Source organism: Trichomycterus rosablanca, chromosome 1, assembly GCF_030014385.1.
Source record: "Trichomycterus rosablanca isolate fTriRos1 chromosome 1, fTriRos1.hap1, whole genome shotgun sequence".
NCBI classification, from domain to species: Eukaryota; Metazoa; Chordata; class Actinopteri; order Siluriformes; family Trichomycteridae; genus Trichomycterus; species Trichomycterus rosablanca.
In genome coordinates, this window is record NC_085988.1 from 64295077 (window position 1) to 64320288 (window position 25212).

At 41.5% G+C, this 25212-nt stretch overlaps 1 protein-coding gene across 1 annotated transcript in view; it reads right to left on the reverse strand.

Annotated features, from left to right (window-relative positions):
• Window positions 1–25212, reverse strand: part of tmtc1 (transmembrane O-mannosyltransferase targeting cadherins 1) — a 101255-nt gene that overhangs the window by 37967 nt on the left and 38076 nt on the right. The window contains exons 3-6 of the mRNA XM_062994963.1: window positions 23991–24064; window positions 23687–23863; window positions 3822–3903; window positions 3632–3735 (exon numbers count right to left, since the gene is read on the reverse strand). Coding sequence (XP_062851033.1) covers window positions 3632–3735; window positions 3822–3903; window positions 23687–23863; window positions 23991–24064 — 437 coding nt within the window. The remainder of the gene's footprint in view (window positions 1–3631; window positions 3736–3821; window positions 3904–23686; window positions 23864–23990; window positions 24065–25212) is intronic.

Consider the following 25212-nt stretch of genomic DNA (forward strand, 5'->3'; position numbering starts at 1 on the left):
AACATAAAAAAGCCAGATTAATGTTTGCAAATGCACACAGGGACAAAGACTTAAATTTTTGGAGGCATGTCCTGTGGTCTGACGAAACTAAAGTTGAACTGTTTGGCCATAATGACCATCGTTACGTTTGGAGGAAAAAGGGGGAAGCTTGCAAGCCTGAGAACACCATCCCAACTGTGAAACATGGGGGTGGCAGCATCATGTTGTGGGGTTGTTTTGCTGCAGGAGGGACTGGTGCACTTCACAAAATAGATGGCATCATGAGGAAAGAACATTATGTGGAAATACTGAAGCAACATCTCAAGACATCAGCCAGGAAGTTAAAGCTTGGGCGCAAATGGGTCTTCCAAATGGACAATGACCCGAAGCATACTGCCAAACTGGTTACAAAGTGGCTTAAGGATAACAAAGTCAATGTTTTGGAGTGGCCGTCACAAAGCCCTGATCTCAATCCTATAGAAAATTTATGGGCAAAGCTGAAAAGGCAGGTGCGAGCAAGGCGGCCTACAAACATGGCTCAGTTACACCAGTTCTGTCAGGAGGAATGGGCCAAAATTCCTGCCAACTATTGTGAGAAGCTTGTGGAAGGATATCCTAAACGTTTGACCCAAGTCATACAGTTTAAGGGCAACAGTACCAAATACTAATGAAATGTATGTAAACTTTTGACTTTGAAGAAAGTAATAAAAATTGCCTTAAAAAATTCTCTCTTTCATTATTCTGGCAGTTAGCACATAGAAATAATTGTGGTAATCCTAATTGACCTAAAACAGGAAGAGTTTATTCTGATTTCATGTGAGACAGTGAGAAAAAACATGCACATGTGTCTTTTTATATAGTGTATGTAAACTTCTGGTTTCAACTGTATATACAGTATATATATCTATATATATCTATATATATATATATATCTATATATATATATATATATATCTATATATATATATATAGATATATATATATACAGTGTATCACAAAAGTGAGTACACCCCTCACATTTCTGCAGATATTTAAGTATATCTTTTCATGGGACAACACTGACAAAATGACACTTTGACACAATGAAAAGTAGTCTGTGTGCAGCTTATATAACAGTGTAAATTTATTCTTCCCTCAAAATAACTCAATATACAGCCATTAATGTCTAAACCACCGGCAACAAAAGTGAGTACACCCCTTAGTGAAAGTTCCTAAAGTGTCAATATTTTGTGTGGCCACCATTATTTCCCAGAACTGCCTTAACTCTCCTGGGCATGGAGTTTACCAGAGCTTCACAGGTTGCCACTGGAATGCTTTTCCACTCCTCCATGACGACATCACGGAGCTGGCGGATATTCGAGACTTTGTGCTCCTCCACCTTCCGCTTGAGGATGCCCCAAAGATGTTCTATTGGGTTTAGGTCTGGAGACATGCTTGGCCAGTCCATCACCTTTACCCTCAGCCTCTTCAATAAAGCAGTGGTCGTCTTAGAGGTGTGTTTGGGGTCATTATCATGCTGGAACACTGCCCTGCGACCTAGTTTCCGGAGGGAGGGGATCATGCTCTGCTTCAGTATTTCACAGTACATATTGGAGTTCATGTGTCCCTCAATGAAATGTAACTCCCCAACACCTGCTGCACTCATGCAGCCCCAGACCATGGCATTCCCACCTCCATGCTTGACTGTAGGCATGACACACTTATCTTTGTACTCCTCACCTGATTGCCGCCACACATGCTTGAGACCATCTGAACCAAACTAATTAATCTTGGTCTCATCAGACCATAGGACATGGTTCCAGTAATCCATGTCCTTTGTTGACATGTCTTCAGCAAACTGTTTGCGGGCTTTCTTGTGTAGAGACCTCAGAAGAGGCTTCCTTCTGGGGTGACAGCCATGCAGACCAATTTGATGTAGTGTGCGGCGTATGGTCTGAGCACGGACAGGCTGACCCCCCACCTTTTCAATCTCTGCAGCAATGCTGACAGCACTCCTGCGCCTATCTTTCAGAGACACCAGTTGGATGTGACGCTGAGCACGTGCACTCAGCTTCTTTGGACGACCAACGCGAGGTCTGTTCTGAGTGGACCCTGCTCTTTTAAAACGCTGGATGATCTTGGCCACTGTGCTGCAGCTCAGTTTCAGGGTGTTGGCAATCTTCTTGTAGCCTTGGCCATCTTCATGTAGCGCAACAATTCGTCTTTTAAGATCCTCAGAGAGTTCTTTGCCATGAGGTGCCATGTTGGAACTTTCAGTGACCAGTATGAGAGAGTGTGAGAGCTGTACTACACACCTGCTCCCTATGCACACCTGAGACCTAGTAAAACTAACAAATCACATGACATTTTGGAGGGAAAATGACAAGCAGTGCTCAATTTGGACATTGAGGGGTGTAGTCTCTTAGGGGTGTACTCACTTTTGTTGCCGGTGGTTTAGACATTAATGGCTGTATATTGAGTTATTTTGAGGGAAGAATAAATTTACACTGTTATATAAGCTGCACACAGACTACTTTTCATTGTGTCAAAGTGTCATTTTGTCAGTGTTGTCCCATGAAAAGATATACTTAAATATCTGCAGAAATGTGAGGGGTGTACTCACTTTTGTGATACACTGTATATATATATATATATAGATATATATATATAGATATATATAGATAGATAGATATAGACCAACCATAATATTAAAACCACCTCCTTGTTTCTACACTCACTGTCCATTTTATCAGCTCTACTTACCATATAGAAGCACTTTTTAGTTCTACAATTACTGACTGTAGTCCATCTGTTTCTCTGCATAATTTTTTTAGCCAGCTAGTATGAGTGGATTAGACATAGCAATTCTAATAAAGTTTTAAAACACCTCACTGTCACTGCTGGACTGAGAGTAGTCCACCAACCAACAAAATCCAGCCAACAGCGCCCCGTGGGCAGCGTCCTGTGACCACTGATGAAGGTCTTGAAGATGACCAACTCAAACAGCAGCAATAGATGAGCGATCGTCTCTGACTTTACATCTACAAGGTGGACCAACTAGGTAGGAGTGTCTAATAGAGTGGACAGTGAGTGGAGACGGTATTTAAAAACTCCAGCAGTGCTGCTGTGTCTGATCCACTCATACCAGCACAAGACACACTAACACACCACCACCATGTCATTGTCACTGCAGTGCTGAGAATGATCCACCACCTAAATAATACCTGCTCTGTGGTGGTCCTGTGGGGGTCCTGACCATTAAAGAACAGCATGAAAGGGGGCTAACAAAGCATGCAGAGAAACAGATGGACTACAGTCAGTAATTGTAGAACTACAAAGTGCTCATATATGGTAAGTGGAGCTGATAAAATGGACAGTGAGTGTAGAAACAAGGAGGTGGTTTTAATGTTATGGCTGATCGGTGGCTCCGCGCTCAACCAAAAACATTTCTGTTGATGGCAATAAACAATTGGTACACTGCTGGGAAAATGCATCAGAAGGTGACTATGTAGAAAAGTGATGTCATTTGTTTTTGAAATTCCCAATAAATAGAATTTTAAAAAGTGCATAAACTTTTTGAAGAACCCTCGTATATACGTGTGTGTGTGTGTATGTTGTCATAATCATGATATAATCTTGATATAAGACTATGGGTGAAAGTGCTAAAGCTTGCCTGGTTAAAAGCAATGGTGAGAAGGATGCTGGATTGTCCTGTTCTGAAAACAGAGGCATGGAGCCACCCATGACCCACAAGCGAACAGAGAGGATGAACAGCACCTACAAAAAAGCACACATATACACACAGCTTTAAAACAAAAAGATGATTCTGGAAACATACAAAACAGTGCAATAATCTCACTTACGTATACTGAGACCACACATGCTCGTTTGATGAAAGGCTGAGAGATTTGGATAAACTTCTTTAGCTTGGACCGTGAGAGGTGCCTGAAAAAAAAAAAAACACAACAAAGGTTGATTAATGAATTGGTTCTACATGGCGAGATGAATTTAATCAGATTATTAATCAGTGACACAGTTCTCCATCAATTATGGATCCATCAAAAAGCCTAATTCATTTCGTTACCTACATTTCACAGTCAGGTAGTAGCTCCCCTCCCCTCCTAGTAGTCGGGGAGTACACTCTCACTCTTAACCAACACACACACCCAGACCCAGAACCGAAAGGGCTGTCTTAGCACTTACATACTGAATTTGAATCATTTAAAATAATTGAAATGTACTTATACTTATTTATTTACTAAATGATCAAATGTATGTGGACTAGGGGTGGGCGATACATTATCGTTCACTATAATACCAGTATAGTTGTAAATTCTATATGATTTCTGCCATATCGCGATATTGTTAGCAAACGCGCGTCACTCACTCTCAAGCGCGTAACAGTGAAATAATGGCGACCAATGCAGAGAGTAGTACCAGAGTTAGCACTGAGCACGAACTAGTCCCTAAAAGGGGAGCTACGTCACTAGTGTGGAAGTTTTTTGGCAGGTCAGACTCCAAACAAACGACTGTAATTTGCAAAACGTGCAAAAATACCGTGACGACAAAAGGTGGCAACACATCAAATTTATTTCACCACCTAAAGCAAAAGCACCCGCGTGAGTACGAGGAGTGTCAGTCACTGCGTGAGTCTGAGAATGATGTGAGGCCAAAAACTGTCAGTGAACGAACATAGGATACACAGGTTACCATCTGAGAACGTTTAAAAAACAAAAGCGCTAAGTGGAACGCTTTCCTTCGCGTATAAGCATGGAAACTGAATCACTGAGTCAATGAGTCAGAAACGACTCTTTTCAGACGAATTATTCATTGGAATCGAATCAGAAAACTGTGCTCTTATCTATGGTAAAGATTCATTTGTTTTGCTCACTCTGTGGGCAAAACAACTCCAGTTCAAGAGATTTAGATGTATAAACCAATCAGAGCTTCCTAATATAAATTTTGGGCATCTCTCTCTTCATTGGTTGTTGTATAATTGACAGATCGACAGTGAACGAATTACCAGTTTCAGCTTTCAACCACGACAGCCAAGAGAATAAATTAGGTTAAATGATCTAAGACAGTTTTCATTAGTTAGGTGGATAAACACATTTAAATATGGATTTTTATATTCTGGAAATATTCTGGAAATATACAAGATGGCCTCCACGGTAAGCTGCGGTTATGATTTTATACTGCTGTGTGGTTGATCTGGGTCGCGGTGCTGCTGTTTACCGTGCGCTTTCATTTTGCAATGATAGCAAAGCATTATCAAATATTGAAAGTTTTCGGGATTTTTTCGATGCTCATTTATTTGAAGTAAAACGGACATTATAAAACGGATAGTTCCGGTCCTAAAATCTGATTGGCTGAGCCGCGTTCGAAGTCGTTGTAAAATCCCCGATAAACGCACACCTAGGACCACCTCACATCATTCCATATTAATACGCCACTGAAAAGAAAAAGTTAATGTTATTTTCGCCCTCATGTTGCCTAGCAACACTGTTAATCGAACTACCTGGCGTCGCGGAAGAATGCTTTATTGTAAGTTTATACACAATAAATACATTTATGAATTAAACATTGTTGTATTTATTGTATTTTATGTTGACCGCCGTTTTATAAAAGCAATAAGCCACTCGAGACCGTGCGTTACTGCTATGATTTTAGCACGGGAAAGAAGTTTTAGTCATCCCCGTGCTAAAATCACAGTAACGCACGGCCTCTCGTGGCTTATTGCTTTAGTATAAATGTGATTGTGAGATTCTGCTGGTTTGTTTAATATAAATGTCAATATGAATACAAATACAGCCTGTAATAATATAAAATATAAACACTGTAATTAGTCAGAATTTATCAGAACTACAATGTTTTGTGTTTTTAAGGTAACTTATAAACAATATAAGGTAAAATACGCACGGTGGAAGTGATATATAAGTAACATTTGTACCTTAGATTTCCTGACTGTATGCAAAACAAAAGTGTTTTTAAAATAAACTTTTTAAAAAAGTGTTCTTAAATATCGCTAGTGAATATCGTTATCGCAAAAATATCCCAAAATATCGTGATATTATTTAAAGGCCATATCGCCCACCCCTAATGTGGACACATGAGCTTGTTGCACATCCAATTCCAAAACTATGCAGCTTTACGACTGTTTTTTTAAAGGACTTTCCACAGGACTGTAGAGCATCATCTCAAAAATGTTTGGTGGACGCCCAGGTCCCGCTAGCACACCAGCGCTGAGATTCTGAACTCCTCTGTTTGAAACTCGGCGTTGCCACCACTGGTCATCTGGCGAGCATAATCGGCAGTGTCTGCAGCAGATACTAATTGGCCACTGTATCTGCTAGGGTGGGGCTATGTGTGGGTGGGATCTTCATACGCATTGTAAGGACCCTGATTGGCGGAAGAGACGCCTGTGCAGATGTTTTTCTATAAAAAGTTAATTTGAACTGTAGAAGACTTTTCTTAGATAAATATCAGTGTCACATCAAGTGTTAAATTTGGAAAATATAAAGATATAAAACATAACAAATGGGGTGATAGGGCCCAAAATCCCTGGCAGCACCCAGTCCCTAGTTCAGACATTATTCTATTGTTAAAAAGTATATTACACCATATCACCCAGCCACACATTAAATATGAGAAATTCTTGTGAAGAATTTGCATTGAATATTATTACAGTGTGGCAGCTGTGACTAAAAATGAAAAGTGAGAAGAACAAAAGATGCTGTGTGAGAACGGATGCGGGTACAGAAGTGCAGGAGAGAGCTAATGAGTCTGAGTGTGTGTTCCTCCCACAGCAGCCATTATGCTTCTGAAACTCAGTACACTGTCTTCTTTGGAATATTTTCTAAATTGATACCTTTATGTTTTTGGCCCTTCATGTCCAATTGTCAATTACATACACTCCGTGTCTATGAAGCCATTCTTTTGTAGTGCATGCAGAATGACACCTGGTATTGACTTGCTGGAATAACCATGGACATCATGGGAAAATATGTCACCTTGTTGTCAGCACGTCTCTCTTAAAATGTAATATAAGCCTCTGTGTCAATGCTACCTTCACACATATGCAAGTCACCCACGCTGTGGGCACTGATGTTGGCTTTTGCACTTTTTGCAGATGGCCCTTTTGCCATTATTTTCCCATGCCCATTTTTCCTACAAACAATCTGATTTGTGGACTCCACTGTCTTTGTATGGATTGTTCTTTATATAACATTTTCTGTGTAAAAGAGTTTCAGGTTGTATTTGTTGTATTTCTTGACACAGTGGTGAACTGTATTAAGTGACAATGGTTTTTAAAAGTACTCCCAAGCCGATGTGGCTATATATTTCACCTTGAAACTCAACGTCAATTGGTTCTGGGACTGGTGTCAACTTTTAAAGGCATTGAGTTTCAGGGTATGTTTTCCTGTTAATGAAAAGAATACAGTATTCCAAGATCAAGCATCTCCACAATTAAGAAGCATAAAGAAACAATAACGAAGTAAAAGGTAAAGAGCAGGTTTCACTGTTTTTTTATATACGTCTGTTCTTTGTTAATTTGAAATTAAATAAAAAAAAAAAACATTTTTAAAGGCTGAACACGTCTGATTTAAGGGAAAGTCAAGTTTACTGGTACAAATTTCTCCACAAAGGCCGTCGAGTTTCAAAGATTTATTGAATTTCGTATTCAGAGGACGTCGAATTGCAAGGTACCACAGTACAATCGAGTTGGTAGGTCAAAACATTAAAAGTCCAGGTGGCACAGTGGGATATCCCGCATGCACACCAGCACCGAGTTTCTGAACTCCCCGGTTCGAAACTCGGTGTTGCCACTGGTCGGCTGGGCGCCATCTAGCGGGCATAATTGGCAGTGCCTGCAGCAGATACTAATTGGCCGCCGTATCTGCAGGGTGAGGGCCGGGCTATGTGTGGGTGGGTGGGTCTTCATACGCTGTGTAAGGACCCTGATCGGCGGAAGAGACGCCTGCACAGAATGCAGGTGCGAGAAGAGGAGGGCTGTACACGTGTCGAAAGAGGCGTGTACAGCGACATGCTCTCCTCGGATGCAATCTGGTATCTCTCAGCAGCGGAAGACAAAATTGAGTGCGCTAAATCTGGAGGAAAATGGGGAGAAAATGCATTAAAAAAAACATTAAAAGTAATTTTTTTGTAGCTTTGTCAGTTCTTGCATTAGTCAAAATGTACCAACTATTTTGGAATTCTGGACATTTGTACAACATGAAAGGCCTACAAGGAAGTGTGATTAATATTACAGCAGTGAGTAATTATAAAACCACAGCAGCAGAAAATAAAAAGATACATAAAACGTAAAATATTAATTTCACTCATCTGACCTGCTCCATCTAATTCATCATTTAACTTGCCTGTAGGATTTTAGATTCTTCAATATTTTAAAGGTAATTGACTGTAGGAGTGAGCGATATAGCCAAAATCCTTCCTCCTTCCCTTCTCAGGGAACATTGAGATGGAACTGCAGTGTGCTAAAGCTTCATCTCTCAAAGGAATGACTGCTGATGTCACGTCTGGCACTAAACTCTCTTTCTTTTGCTGACTTAAAGTCTATCTTTGTCTGATTGAATACTATTAAAAATCTTTCTTCTTCTTATACAGAGCATCCAGAAAGTATTTACAGCGCTTCACTTTTTCCACATTTTGTTATGTTACAGCACGAAGGTGCTGGGTTCAACCCTCAGGTAGGGCGGTCCGGGCCTTACTCCAAAATGTATTACATTTATTTTTCCCCTCAAAATTCTACACACACAATACCCCATGATGACAAACTGAAAAACAAATTTTTGCAAATTTATTACAAATAAAACACAACAATATAACATGTACATACAGGTATGTATTCACAGCCTTTGCTGAATACTTTGTTAAAGCACCTTTGGCAGCAATTGCAGCTTCAAGTCTTTGAGTATGAAGCTACAAGCTTGGCACACCTATCTCTGGGCAGTTTCTCCCATTCTTCTTTGCAGAACCTCTCAAGCTTTATCAGGTTGGATGATGACCGTTGGTGCACAGCCATTTTCAGATCTCTCCAGAGATGTTCAATCAGGTTCAAGTCTGGGCTCTGGCTGAGCCACTCAAGGACATTCACAGAGCTGTCCCAAAGCCTCTTCTTTGTTCCCTTGGCTGTGTGCTTAGGGTCGTTGTCCTGTTGGAAGGTAAACCTTCTTCGCCCCAGTCTTAGGTCCAGAGCGCTCTGGAGCAGGTTTTCTTCAAGGATCTCTGTGTACATAAGTGCATTCATCTTTCCCTCTATCAGGACTAGTCGCCCCGGTCCCGCTGCTGAAAAACATCCACACATCATGATGCTGCCTGCCACTGCCATGCTGCACTGTAGGGATGGCACTAGCCAGGTGATGAGTGGTGCCTGGTTTCCTCCAGACAAAAAGTTCTATTTTGGTTTCATCAGACCAGAGAATCTTGTTTCTCAGGGTTTGAGAATCCTCTAGGTGCCTTTTGGCAAACTCCATCATGTGCCTTTTACTAGGGAGTGGCTTCCGTCTGGCCACTCTACCATACAGGCCTAATTTGTGGAGTGCTGCTGATGGTTGCTCTTCTGATAGGTTCTCCCATCTTCACAAGGATATGCTGGAGCTCTGTCAGAGTGGCCCATAGGTTCTTGCTCACCTCCCTGACTAAGGTCCGTCTACCCCGATCGCTCAGATTGGCCGGGCGACCAGCTCTAGGAAGAGTCCTGGTGGTTCCAAACTTCTTCCATTTACGGATGATGGATGCCACTGTGCTCACTGGGACCTTCAATGCTGCAGAGATTTTTCTGTACCCTTCCCCAGATCTGTGCCCCGATGTGATCCTGTCTCGGAAGTCTACAGACAATTCCTTGGACTTCATGGCTTGGTTTGTGCTCTGCCATGCACTGTCTACTATGGGACCTTATATAAACAGGTGTGTGCCTTTCCAAATTATGTCCAATCAACTGAATTTACCACAGGTGGACTCCAATCAAGTTGTAGAAACATCTGAAGGATGATCAGTGGAAACAGGATGCACCTGAGCTCAATTTGTGTAGAATTTTGAGGGAAAAAATGAATTTAATCAATTTTGGAATAAGGCTGTAACATAACAAAATATGGAAAAAGTGAAGCTCTGTGAATACTGCCCGGATGCACTGTACCTTGGTTCTAACAGGGTTACAGCGGATTTGTATCCTTGAACGGTTGTCTATTTGAACTAGAGTAAGGTAATGTTTACTGTGGAAGCACTTCTGTAAGTTGCTCTGGATAAGAGTGTCTGCTAAATGCCGAAAATGGAAATGTTAATATTTTATTGCATTTCTTTATTTCATGTATTTCCACTAACAGTAAAGATCACACTTGCTCACTTCTACTAGCAATTAAATGCAGCCAGACTAGAGGAAGAGAAACTGGAGGAAAGTAAACATGCACAGATGTACAGTATTTATGCTTTTTTACAGCACTCACAGTACCAGCTGCAATACTACTCTATCTGAAATATAAAGTAATAGACAATCTATGCATTTGTTTCAATAGAAATAAAATCCACAGCAAATATGGCTGGATAGGTCTGGGTACCAAGGACAAATTGGTGAGGCATTTGGTTGGCAAAGTTCCAGTCTTAGTGGTGCCATTGGAATAATCGGCCCCACTACTGACACAAAAAGCTGTGTCTAAGCTCCTGACTTACTTACACAAGAGGACAATTTCTCCCTCACTCACTTTCTTAACCGCTTATCCAATCAGGGTCGCGGGGGGTGTTGGAGCCTATCCCAGCTTTTCAATGGGCGCAAGGTATACAGTAACACCCTGGACGGGGTGCCAGTCCATTGCAGGGCAGACAGACATACACACACACATACACACACCCATTCACCTATTGGGCAATTCAGTGTCTTCAATTAACCTAAGCATGTTTTTGGACTGTGGTTGGAAACCGGAGCTCCCGGAGGAAACCCACACGGACACGTGGAGAACATGCAAACTCTGCACAGAAAGGACCTGGACCGCCCCACCTGTGGGTCGAACCCAGGACCTTTTTGCTGTGAGGCGACTGTGCCACCTTAGGGGACAATTGACATCAGTTAATTCATTTTCTGTATGTTTTTGGCAGCTAGAAAACCAAAGAACCTGGAGAAAGTCCCCATGTACACAAGTTTAGTTTGTTGTACACTATATGGCCAAATGTTTTGAATATCTGACCACAAGCTTAATCTACATCACATTTCTAAAACCAAAGACATTAAAATAGAGTTTTAACAGCTACTCTTTTGAAAAGACTTCTCACAAGATTCTGAAGTATGTCTGTGGCAATCTGTGCCCATTCAGTCAAAAAGCATTTGTATGGCTGGGCACTGAAAAAAAAAAGCCTCAATTGATGTTCCAGTTCACTCCAAAGCTGTTTGATGGGGCTCAGGTCAGGGCTCTGTGCAGACCACTGGACTTTCTCTATGTCTTTATGTCATGCTGAAACAGGAAAGGAACTTTGCTAAACTGCTGCTGCAAAATTGGAGGCATATAATTTCCTTTATATAATTGATTTATTACACTAGTTAGCGATTGTTGAGGCATTCATTCAACAATAAGAAAGGGTTTTCCAATACTGTCAGTATCAGTGTATGTCTGACTGCTGTGGTGGATCAATAAAAGTTCTGTAATAAATGAATTCATTCAATTATTCATCTTCTTAAACTGCTCCATCCTGAACATGGTTGGGCTGGGTCCAGAGCCTACTCAGATGTACTCCAATTCATCACAGGCAATTACTGACTCACATGGGTAACCAGTCCACCTTCTGCCAGAAGGAAAATGAAATACCTGGAGGAAACCAACACAGACGTGACCTATTGGTGGTGTTCTAATTTGATGTTAAAATGTGCTTTCATTCTTGCTTTTGTATTTATGTGACAAATACATTTTCTGAACAGAATTCCTTACTAACAAGTCACTGACTTTACTTGATTGAAGTATTCTTTTCATTTCCTTTGATTGCTGATCTCTTTGTTAGACAACCAATTCACAGACTAATAAAGTATGTTGACAATTCTGTTGTTTTGTAGCTGGATGACTTGAAGCTATTCAGGAATGTGATACACTATGTAAAGCATGTAAAACTGAGATTTGCATAACCTGTAGAAATTGAGACGTTACATTTCTGCCTCCAAGCTGAAGGCTCTGTGCACTCTGTGGAATTGAATAAATGTTCTGGGTCTGACTATATTACTAATGTATTCCAATCAGACTGCGTGACTAATGTGTGCTGTATTCTGCCAAGACCATTGCTAATTATTTCTGGCTGTCTACAGCACATCCACTCTGAAAGACAACAGATTCCACCAACATGAAAGACTGGAGGCTAGATGTATGGGGAGTCTTCAAAAAGTTTCTGCACTTTTATATTTTTGTTAGAAGCGGTGCGGGTTTGAGGAGTAGTAATTGTTCGTTTCTGAGAGACAGACAGAGCCTATAGTCTGGAATAGTGCCATCTGATTTTCACATTTTTGGATGCTCAAAGAAGCTTTAAGGGGAAGCAGATTTTCATGTGATGATGTAAAAGCAGCGGTGCATCAGTGGCTACGTGCTCAACCAAAAACATTGTTTGCTGATGGCATTAAAAAGCTGGTATGGCGCTGGGAAAAATGCATCGAAAGGTGACCATGTACAAAAGTTATGTAATTTGTTTTTGAAACTTTTATAAATAGAGTTAAAAAGTGAACCTTTTTGAATAACCCTCATATAAGACTTGTTGCTACAACATGAGTGTCCAATTTATTAAAGCTTTATTTAATCGAGCTCCTGAATGGTGCAGCAATCTAATCCTGAGCTCTCGAGTCTGACTCCCAGGTGGTGCTATCAACCTGGTCCAGTGGCTAAACATCCACAAATGGCTGTGCCTGAGGGAGGAGTGGGTCAATCGGTTTTCTGGTCAAGTCATAAGCATTAGGGGTATTTGGGGATATTTAAGGTGTGGCTTACTGTGGTTTTTTGTGAGGCACTGTTAATGACAGGTCAAAAGATGCAGAAGGTGACTAAGCATTTGTGGATTGTGCACTCAGTCCTAATCAGCCAGTGAGGGGGTAGTACAAGTGCCAAAAAAAATTACAACTGAGAAACTGGCGTTTAAAACAATAGGCTTTAGTTAATGACTCAGACATTCCACTTTCTAAAATTAAAAAATAAAACACAAATGTGAGAAATAAAAGTCAGAGCCATCGTAGTGCTGCAGAGAACTGCTTGTTTGTTTTGTATGCTTAAGTGCTTGCAAATCCCAGGGACAGCATAAGGAACTAGGCAAGCTGTAATTGTGAGATTTGTTTTGTACATTCTTTATCAGTGCGACCAGCCAATCAGTACTGAAAACATCAAAGTGGCTAATGAGAAGCATGCTTTACAGGAAATACTTCTGTGTTTTGGGAGAGCGGCCTCAAACAATTATTTTGACTGGTGCTAAATATTTAACCTCAGCCAGGGTGAAATTTATTAGGTGAGCAAAGAGGAATTTCTAGCTGAAATCTTACACAATAACAATATTACATTGTTAACTGTATTTCGAAGCAGCATGTATTGGAAATATTTCAAACTGGGAAATACAAATCATACCCAAATCATAAAAAGTTGGGACAGTATGGAAAATGCAAATACAATAAAAATGCAGTGTTCCTTACATTTACTTTGACTTTTATTTGATTGCAGACAGTTTGAACCCAAGATATTTTATGTTTTGTCTGCTCAACTTCATTTCATTTATTAATATACCTCCATTCCTGCATTTCAGGCCTGCAACACATTCCAGAAAAAGTTGGAACGGGGGCAATTTAGAGCTAGTAATGAGGTGAAAAAACTAAATAATGATGTGATTCCAAACAGGTGATTGTAATCATGGTTTGGTACAAAAGCAGCATCCAGGAAAGGCTGAGTCTTTGATGAGCAAAGATGATCAGAGGATCTCCAGTTTGTCAACAAATGTGTGAGAAAATGATTGAAATGTTTAAAAACAATGAACCTCAAAGTAAGATTGGAAGGGATTTGCGTATTTCTCCCTCTACAGTGCATAAGATCATTAAACAATTCAAGGAATTGGGAGGAATTTCAGTGCGTAAGGGCCAAGGGCGCAAGCTGAACACCCGTGATCTTCGATCCCCCAGACGGCACTGCATCAAGAATCGCCACTCAACAATAGCTGATATAACCACATGGGTGAGGGATTACTTTGGCAAACCTTTGTCAAGCACTACAATACAGAGTTACATGCACAAATACCACTTAAAACTTTACTGTGCAACAACGAAGCCTTATGTTAACCACGTCCAGAAGCAACGTCAACTTCTCTGGCTCTGAGGCATCTAGGATGGATCATCACACTGTGGAAACGTGTATTGTGGTCAGATAAATCAGCATTCCAGTTCTTCTTTTTAGAAAAATGGATGCCGTGTGCTCTGGACCAAAGACGAAAAGGACCATCCAGACTGTTATCAGCAAGTCCAAAAGCCAGCGTCTGTCATGGTATGGGGCTGTGTCAGTGCTCTTGGTAAAGGTCATTTACACTTCTGTGATGGCAGCATTAATGCAGAAAAGTACATTAAGATCTTAGAGCAACATATGCTGCCTTCAAGACATCATAATTTCCAGGGACGTTCATGCATTTTTCAACAAGACAATGCAAAACCACATGCTGCACACATTACAAAAGCATGGCTGTGGAAGAAGAGGGTACGGGTACTGGACTGCTGTTGCACATCTTAAGACGTGTTTGCAGGAAGAATGGGACAAAATAAAATCTGAAGCACTAAATCACTTGGGTATCCTCGGTGCCAAAACGTCTTTTAAGTGTGGTGAAAAAGAATGGCAACATTACAAAGTGGTAAATGCTTTACTGTCCCAACTTTTTTTGGAATGTGTTGCAGGCCTGAAATGCAGGAATGAATGTTTATTAATACATGAAATAAAGTTGACCAGTTAAAACATGAAATATCTCAGGTTCATTCTGTCTGCAATCAAATAAAAGTCAAAGTAAATGTAAGAAACTCCAAATTATTGGCATTTTCCATGCTGTCCCAATTTTTTCTGATTTGGGGTTGTATATTTTTCTAAATAAAATAATACATCAATGGTAAGAGGCAGCTGGTAGCTCAGATGTTATGGTAATGGACTACTGCTTGTTGGGACATTGATAGTAAGTAAGTAAGTAAGTAAGTAAATTTTATTTATAAAGCACTCTTAAAACAACTTACGTTGACCAAAGTGCTGTACATCGAACAAGCATACATAAGACAACATTATGTTAAAAAAGTAAAACCAAATAAAAATACAGAGTAAGAGACAAAATAAAACAGATAAAAATAGACTAAACAATTATAATTACCACAGCTCCTCACTGTTCAAATGCCAGCTTATAAAGGTATGTTTTTAGGAGTGATTTAAAAACAGCGGCCGAAGGTGCTTGTCGAATAGTAGGAGGTAGAGTGTTCCATAGCCTCGGAGCATAAACTGCAAATGCACGATCACCTTTTAGCTTCAAACGAGACCTAGGAACAGTCAACAAATTCTGAGTGGCTGATCTTAAAGAGCGCGGTGTGGTCGTGGGAGAAAGCATACCACCGAGATAAGCCGGGGCTTGACCATTAAGCGCTTTAAAAACAAATAAAAGCACTTTAAAATGAATCCTGTGCTGAACAGGCAGCCAATGTAGTGAGGCAAGGACGGGTGTAATATGGTTTCTTTTCTTGGTATTAGTCAGTAACCTTGCTGCTTCATTCTGGACTACCTGCAAGCGCCGCAACAGAGACTGATTAATCCCAATATACAGAGAATTACAGTAGTCAATTCTTGCAGAAATGAATGCATGAATAACTTTTTCCAGGTCAGAATAGCAGAGAAAAGGCTTAATCTTCACAATATTTCTGATCTGGAAGAAGCTATTCCTTACCACAGAGTTGATTTGTTTATCTATTAGGTATTAGGATAGCTATTAGGTTTTAATAAAAACATCTGCTAAGTACTACAAATGTACAAAAGTACAATACAATACAATTCCTCTTATTAAGTCTGCCCAGCTAAACCCACTCTTCTACTGCGCTTCTAAGGATGCAACTGCTTTTCCTGCCCATGTTTGATTTTGATGGACGACAGGAGTTAATTTAATGTAACAGCCCACAGGAAAGCGGGTTGAAAGCTCGTGCCGATGTCACTGCTAAGTTGTTCGTGAAATTCTCTACGAATGAGAGCAGGATCAAATACCTGAAGTATAAATTGAGCAAAACCTAGTAAGCTGCCTTGCTGTCTACTGCCTACCTAGGTAGCTGCCTAAGCAGAGAGGATTCTAATAAGACATAACACAGTTATCCTCAGGCCATTCAAACCAATGGGCTGAGGTGGCACAACCCACTAGCATGCCAGCTAATATCTCCCTCTGTGTACTGAAAAAGGTTCAATTGTCACTGACAAGACTGAATTACACTTGTACGCCTTTATACAAATTAAAAATCAATGAGAATTTTTTTGCTCCACATTCGTCTGCCACACACAGAATGCTGGGATTGCCTTTACCGCTAAGGAAGCATTGTGCTGATGGAGTTGTTTACAAGACCTGATTGACTGTGGATAGAAACTGTTTGTGAGTCTCGTTGACCTGGACTTCACACTCTTGTAGCATGTTCCTGATGGCAGAAGTGTGCGATGGCTGTTTTGGGGGTGTGTACAGTCCCTGATGATGTTGAGTGCCTTCCTAATGGCCCTGGTACAGTAGTATGGTAGTCCTGTAGTAAAAAAGCTACTCCTGAGATGGACTGTGCAGTTTTGATCACCTGTAGAAGGTCTTCCTGTCCTGAGCAATGCAGTTTCCATACCAGACTATAAAGCTGGAAAAAACACTAGACCGTACACACAAAGAATGCTGAGAATTTTGGCTAGCATGCAGTACAATCACTGCTTGGACTTCTTGATGATTTGCCATGTGTTGTAAAGCCAGGTGAGATCCTCACTGATGTGAACGCCAGGGAATTTAAAGGTCACCCTGTATAGCGAGTGCCACTCCTCCCTCCTTCCTGGGTCAACGATTATCTCTTTGGACTTGTCTGCATTAATGGACAGATTGTTGTCATGACACCAGACCACCAGGATCTGACACCGGCCTCCTGTGTGCCAGCTCATATTCACCAGTGATCAGTCCAATGACTGTAGTATCATCAGCAAACTTGGTGGTGTTGTTCTGGGAGGCTACACAGTCATACATGAAAAGTGTAAACAGCACGTGGCTCAGCACACAGCCCTGGGGGATCCCTGTGCTTAAAGCTCTTGTGCTGGATGCATGTTTGCCAAGCTGCCTGACTGGCTGGAGTGTTTATGTTAGGGTTTTTAGCACCTGAAAACAAAGTGAAAGTGTCAGTTAGAGGATGAGGAGCTATTCAGAAAGGTTGTGTGGGATGACTGGGAAACTTGATGGTGTTGTTCTGGGAGACTATGCAGTCATACATAAAAAGAGTGAACAGCATGGGGCTCAGCACACAGCCCTGGTGGATCCCTGTGCTTAAAGTTTTTGTGCTGAATGCACATTTGCCAAGCTGCCTGACTGACTGGGGTCTTTCTGTTAGGAACTTTAGCATCAGATTACAAAGTGAGAGTGTCGGTTAGAGAAAGAGGAGCTATTCAGAAAGGTTGTGTGGGATGACTGTGTTGAAATGCTTAGTGCATTGTCAGAGGACCGATTCTGACAGTACACAAACTGCAGATAGTACAGAGGGTTCGGAATAGTCTGCATATGAGTCATGACTATCCTTTTGAAGTACTTAATCACAATCAGAGTGAGTGCAACTCACTCACGATAGGCATTCAGGCGGGTCACTGTGCTTTTCATCGGGAGTGGCACAATGGGGGTGGACTTGAAACAAGTGGGCACAGAAGCTTGCGCCAAAGATAGATCGAATATGTCTGCAAACAACCAGCTCTGTTGAGCAAACATTGACTATGCCCACGGCCCGCTGCATTCAGTGGGTTTGTTCTACTCAAAGCCTTATGCACATCTGCCAGTGACTTAGTGAGTGATGTGTTCTGTGTGCACTTTGTGGCCAAACACCTCTCTGTTGGTTGGTATTCAGGGCCTCAGAGCAAGCAAATAACTTATTCAGCTCATCAGGCAGTAAGGCATTGCTGGTTGCAACCACCCTGCTTCTATGCTGGTAATCATCATTAGCCTTTCTGAGAGCTCTAAGCAGACCATGCCCTTTTGTAGTCTTCTGTATTGCCTGAGACATGCAGTGGAGCGAGCACACTGCATGGACCAAACTTCACAGCTTATCCAGGGTTTTTGATTGGAGTATATTTACATTTTACATTTTCGGTATTTTATCCAGAGCGACTTACAGAAGTGCTTCCACAGTCAACATTTCCTACTCTAGTTTAAGTAGAAAACACTTAAGAAATAAAGAAAATAAGACATGAATAAGAGGTGCCCAGGTGGCGCAGAGGGATATTCCGCTAGCACACCAGCACCGAGTTTCTGAACTCCTCTGTTCGAAACTCGGTGTTGCCACCGGTCGGCTGGGCGCCATCTGGCAGGCAAAATTGGCAGTGCCTGAAGCAGATACTAATTGGCCACCGTATCTGCAGGGTGGGGGCCGGACTATGTGTGGGTGGGTGGTTCTTCATACGCTGTGTAAGGACCCTGATTGGCGGAAGAGACTCCTGTGCAGAAAGAAGAGATGAGAAGGGCTGTGAACGTGTCGGAAGAGGCGTATACAGCGACGTGCTCTCCTCGGATGCAATCTGGTATCTCTCAGCAGCGGAACACAAAATTGAGTGAAATGGGAAGAAAATGTGTTAAAAAAAAACAAGAAAAGAAATGAACAAGAGCGTTAGTAGGTACATGTTAGTTCTTAGTGTTTAGTTAAGAGGTTTTTAATCGTCTTTTGAAAACGTTGAGAGACTCGGATGTTCAGAAAGCCAGAAGAAGTTTGTTCCAACACTTGGGTGCTAGTACAGAGAAGAGCCTTAATGCTTGTCTTCCCTGAGTTCTGGGTGGAGGATCAAGGTGAGCAAGACTAGTGGCTCTGAGGTTGCGTGGTATACAGCGGGGTGTGAAGAGTTCTCCAAGGTGTCATCAGTGTTTTAAACTGAATGCGGGCAGCTACAGGAAGCCAGTTGAATGAGTTGCAAGTGTTTAATAGTGGACATGGGAGCACCTGCTAGAAGGGAGTTGCAGTGGTCCAGCCGAGAGATTACAAGTAATGCTTAGTTCACACTACACGATTTTTGCCCTGATCTTTGCTCGGCGACTGGTCGGTGCTAGATTTGCCGGCTCGGGAGCAACTCGGCGTTCGCTCGGCGATCAAAACTCGGCTCTTAATCGCTACAAAACGTGACAAAACGTAATTTGTAGCACCAGATCAGTGTCATTCCACATTTAACCCTTTTGCTTACTGGGGAATTGCTTGAGAAGATGTTTGTAGGTTGGATAAAGGAACAGAGATGTGGTCAGACTGTCTGAAGTACAGCCAGGGCACTGTCTTGTAGGCCCCCCTCATGGTGATGTACTCTTGGTCAGGGAATTTTACTAATCCTCGTCAGAAAGCTCACATGTTGGTGGTACTCGAGGAGGAACAGTCTGTAGGTTGCAGTGGTTGAAATTGCCAGCTACGGCAAACACAATAGCTGCGTCCGAAATCGCATACTTCCATACTCAATAGTACGCGAAACGAGGACGCGAGAGCGGTTAGTATGTCCGAATACATAGTATAAATAAAGAGGTACGCGAGAAGTACCCGGATGACCTACTTATTGGGCAGCCATGTTTGAGTATGCAAGCGATGCACACTTGCGGTCCGCTAATGTATCCCATAATGCAACTGGAGCTGCGTAGGCGTTCGAAGCGGAAGAAGAAACAAGAAAGATAGCGGAAAACGGAGTCCTCTGTTCACAAGTGTAAGTAAGATAAATAAAATAAAACATTTTAAAGACGAATAAATAACAAAAACACAATAAATATCCAAAATTTTGGCGAGTGGGGTTTGTAATGAGTCTGTAACTATGGTGATATTACGTCATCACGTCCTTACGTCATCACTTGACGTTGGCAAGATGGCGCATGTAGTACGTAGCGGTGTTGTGTGCATACTGCACACTTCTGTACTGAAAGTATGTACTTTTTTTACCAGCCGAGTAGTGCAAACTTCCTCCAATCTAGTATGTACTCTGTAAGTATGCGATTCCGGACGCAGCTAATGTCTGAGTGTGCTTTCTCTTGTTTGCTGACTGTGTCCCGCAGACGCTCCATCTCTTCTGCAGAGTTTGCTTGTAGCGGAATATAGACAGCCAGTAAAAATACTGCACTGAACTCTCTTGTGAGACTGAAGGGTCTGCATTTCACTAACAGCCGTTCTTTGTCAGTTTCCCGATGCTGAGGTGCGGTCCCTGTGGTGGACAGTGTGTGCCTGGAGCTGGTTCGCTGAGTTCAGTGCGCTGTCCGAGAGCCAGGTCTCTGTGAGGATAAGAGCAGAGCATTCCTTGATCTCACGCTGGGTTATAATCCTAGTTCCCAGCTCATCCAGCTTGTTTTCGATGGAGCGAACATTAGCTAGCAGCAGGCTAGGTAGTGGCGATCACATAGCCCTAGCCTTTAGCTTAGCATGAGGCTGCTCTGTCTGCGCCAGTCACCCATGGCCGGTGCTACTGGGCCTCACCTTGCCGGATGGAGTCAGTGGAGTCCGAACATAGCATTAAGTCAAAGTCAGAATGGTTCATCAAGAAATTTACTGATATCAAGGAGTGGATTTCTATTATATCTAACTGTTGTACATTTAAAAGAAATGCTAATTGAAGAAAAAAATTTAATAGCATTGGTGACGGGAAACTGACACAAAGATGTCCGCCACAGTGAGTACCATCTTATTATAATAATTTCCTAATAAATGTAATTATTATATAATTTTTTAATATATTAAATTCCTTATTATTTCCTAATAATTGATTTATTATACCTGTTAGCAACTGTTGTGGCTAAAACACGTGTTATGGAAAAATTAGATTTTATGCCTATAACTACATGCGTGTAAATTTAAACGGCAGCTTTATTTTATATAAATATATATACAGTGTATCACAAAAGTGAGTACACCCCTCACATTTCTGCAAATATTTCATTATATCTTTTCATGGGACAACACTATAGACATGAAAATTGGATATAACTTAGAGTAGTCAGTGTACAACTTGTATAGCAGTGTAGATTTACTGTCTTCTGAAAATAACTCAACACACAGCCATTAATGTCTAAATAGCTGGCAACATAAGTGAGTACACCCCACAGTGAACATGTCCAAATTGTGCCCAAAGTGTCAATATTTTGTGTGACCACCATTATTATCCAGCACTGCCTTAACCCTCCTGGGCATGGAATTCACCAGAGCTGCACAGGTTGCTACTGGAATCCTCTTCCACTCCTCCATGATGACATCACGGAGTTGGTGGATGTTAGACATCTTGAACTCCTCCACCTTCCACTTGAGGATGCGCCACAGGTGCTCAATTGGATTTAGTCCATCACCTTTACCTTCAGCTTCCTCAGCAAGGCAGTTGTCATCTTGGAGGTTGTGTTTGGGGTCGTTATCCTGTTGGAAAACTGCCATGAGGCCCAGTTTTCGAAGGGAGGGGATCATGCTCTGTTTCAGAATGTCACAGTACATGTTGGAATTCATGTTTCCCTCAATTAACTGCAGCTCCCCAGTGCCAGCAGCACTCATGCAGCCCAAGACCATGATGCTACCACCACCATGCTTGACTGTAGGCAAGATACAGTTGTCTTGGTACTTCTCACCAGGGCGCCGCCACACATGCTGGACACCATCTGAGCCAAACAAGATTATCTTGGTCTCGTCAGACCACAGGGCATTCCAGTAATCCATGTTCTTGGACTGCTTGTCTTCAGCAAACTGTTTGCGGGCTTTCTTGTGCGTCAGCTTCCTTCTGGGATGACGACCATGCAGACCGAGTTGATGCAGTGTGCGGCGTATGGTCTGAGCACTGACAGGCTGACCTCCCACGTCTTCAACCTCTGCAGCAATGCTGGCAGCACTCGTGTCTATTTTTTAAAGCCAACCTCTGGATATGACGCCGAACACGTGGACTCAACTTCTTTGGTCGACCCTGGCGAAGCCTGTTCCGAGTGGAACCTGTCCTGGAAAACCGCTGTATGACCTTGGCCACCATGCTGTAGCTCAGTTTCAGGGTGTTAGCAATCTTCTAATAGCCCAGGCCATCTTTGTGGAGAGCAACAATTCTATTTCTCACATCCTCAGAGAGTTCTTTGCCATGAGATGCCATGTTGAATATCCAGTGGCCAGTATGAGAGAATTGTACCCAAAACACCAAATTTAACAGCCCTGCTCCTTATTTACACCTGGGACCTTGACACATGAAACAAGGGAGGGACAACAACACATTTGGGCACAATTTGGACATGTTCACTGTGGGGTGTACTCACTTATGTTGCAGCTATTTAGACATTAATGGCTGTGTGTTGAGTTATTTTCAGAAGACAGTAAATCTACACTGCTATACAAGCTGTACACTGACTACTCTAAGTTATATCCAATTTTCATGTCTATAGTGTTGTCCCATGAAAAGATATAATGAAATATCTGCAGAAATGTGAGGGGTGTACTCACTTTTGTGATACACTGTTTATATAAATACACCGATGAGGCATAACATTATGACCACATTGTTTCTACACTCACTGTCCATTTTATCAGCTCCACTTACCATATAGAAGCACTTTGTAGTTCTACAATTACTGACTGTAGTCCATCTGTTTCTCTGCATGCTTTGTTAGCCCCCTTTCATGCTGTTCTTCAATGGTCAGGACTCTCTCAGGACCACTACAGAGCAGGTATTATTTGGGTGATGCATCATTCTCAGCACTGCAGTGACACTGACATGGTGGTGGTGGTGTGTTAGTGTGTGTTGTGCTGGTATGAGTGGATAAGACACAGCGGCACTGCTGGAGTTTTTAAACACCTCACTGTCACTGCTGGACTGAGAATAGTACACCAAACAAAAATATCCAGCCAACAGCGCCCCGTGGGCAGCGTACTGTGACCACTGATGAAGGTCTAGAAGATGACCAAATCAAACCGCAGCAATAGATGAGCGATCGTCTCTGATTTTACATCTACAAAGTGGATGTGGTATTACAAAAAAAAAAAAATCCAGCAGCACTGCTGCTGATCCACTCATACCGGCACAACACACACTAACACACCACCACCATGTAATTGTCACTGCAGTGTTGAGAATTATCTAGCACCTAATAAAACCTACTCTGTGGGGGTCCTGACCATTGAAGAACAGGATTAAAGCAGGCTAAAAAAATATGTAGAGAAACAGATGGACTACAGTCAGTAATTGTATAACTACAAAGTGCTTCTATATGTTAAGTGGAGCTAAAAAATGTACAGTGAGTGTAGAAACCAGGAGGTGGTTTTAATGTTATGGCTTTGATAAATGCTGCCAGTCTCTGACTTGGCGCAGGAGTACCAGTCTGGATTTCCCTGGATTTAGAAAGCATTAGCAGAGTACTTGCTGACAAGCATGAACACCCACATACTACCCAGCAGTTGCCAGTCTCATGTACACCCATTTCCTCACCAGGAAAACTCACTGATGCTAGTTTAGAATGCACGGTTACAAACTGCACACAGGTTATTTCAAAACACACACAGATGCACACAGAGTTTACATACGAGATGAGGGGTTTGCGGCAGATCACCAGGCCATCGTACAAGACACACACTCCGAAGACTGTGATGCCTGTCTCTTTGACCAACATGGCGCTGGTGCCCAGGAACAAAGTGAGAACCAGAAAGCATGGAGACACCGTGGATGGGAATGAGTCGGGTGAACTGCACCCTGATACACTCCTGCAGGAGAAACATGAAAAGTACAATCAGTGTATAAAATAATTATGAAATTTGGAAACAACAGCGATGAAAAAATGTGAGATAATGAGAAGCTACAGATGGAATGAAGAGTGGGACACATACTTACCTAATATAGGAGAGAAAAGCCAGAAGAAACAGCAAACAGGCCAGCATGTCTGCTCTTCCAACAATTCCTGACACCTGGAACACACACATTATGAAGAGAGGGGTTTACAATACACTCAATCTAACAGTTCACTTTTGTTTTTGCTTGTTAAATATATCAGCTTTCAACAAGCTCTGTCACTCAAATATGTAAGATTACAAGGCAGCATGATGGAACTTTAAACCCCATGGCTGAGGCCCCACAGTGGATTGGCATCTAGTTCAGGGTGTGTTACTGCATTGTGCACTGTGATTCCGGGAAAACTGGACCTGCTGCAACCCTGACCAGGATAAAGAGGTGTAAAACATGAAAATGACATAAAAACGTAAAAAGACTACAGTCGACCCTTGAGTTACGAACGGTTTACCATACAAACATTTTGGGTTACGAACAATCTTTTTCAACTTAACGTACAAACAAATTTCGGATCTCTCTCTCTCTCTCTCTAAATATATATATATATATATATATATATATATATATATATATATATATATATATATATATATATATATATATATATATATACACATACAGTGAGCAAACATTTGGACAGCAGACAGTGTTTTTTTTTTTTTGGTATTTTCTTTATATTTCGTAAAATTCTGTATAAAAATGGCCAAAAAGAAGCTGCAGAGAAAGCGTTGCTTTGTTGTATAATTACTCCTGCCAGTAGGTGTCACGGTGTATTGGACAGAGGGGACAGTGAGTGAGAGAGAAGAAGGAACTAAAGGAACTAAAGAAAAAGTAAAGTTTTCTTTCTTTCACGCAATTATACCTACAAACTACAATACTACTGAAATAAAGGAAATATGAGAGAAATATGAGAGTTATTGTTGTTTCTGGTAGATACATTTTATAAAAAAAGAAGGAAATGTATTATGGTGTATGTGATGGTGTATTATGTACGGTGTATTTTTGTTTATTATTGTTTATTACAGGAATATCTATTCTATAATTTAAGATTTAAGGGAAATATACTTGTATTTATAACAAAAACACCATTTAAGACATTTAGAAAGGTTAGGTAAGGGGGTGGTTTGGGAGGTCTGGCACAGATTAATTCTATGTACATTATTTCTTATGGGAAAAATAGGTTTAACATACAAACATTTTGACTTAAGAACAGCCCTTTGGAACCAATTAAGTACGTAAGTCAAGGGTCCACTGTATTTATAATTTG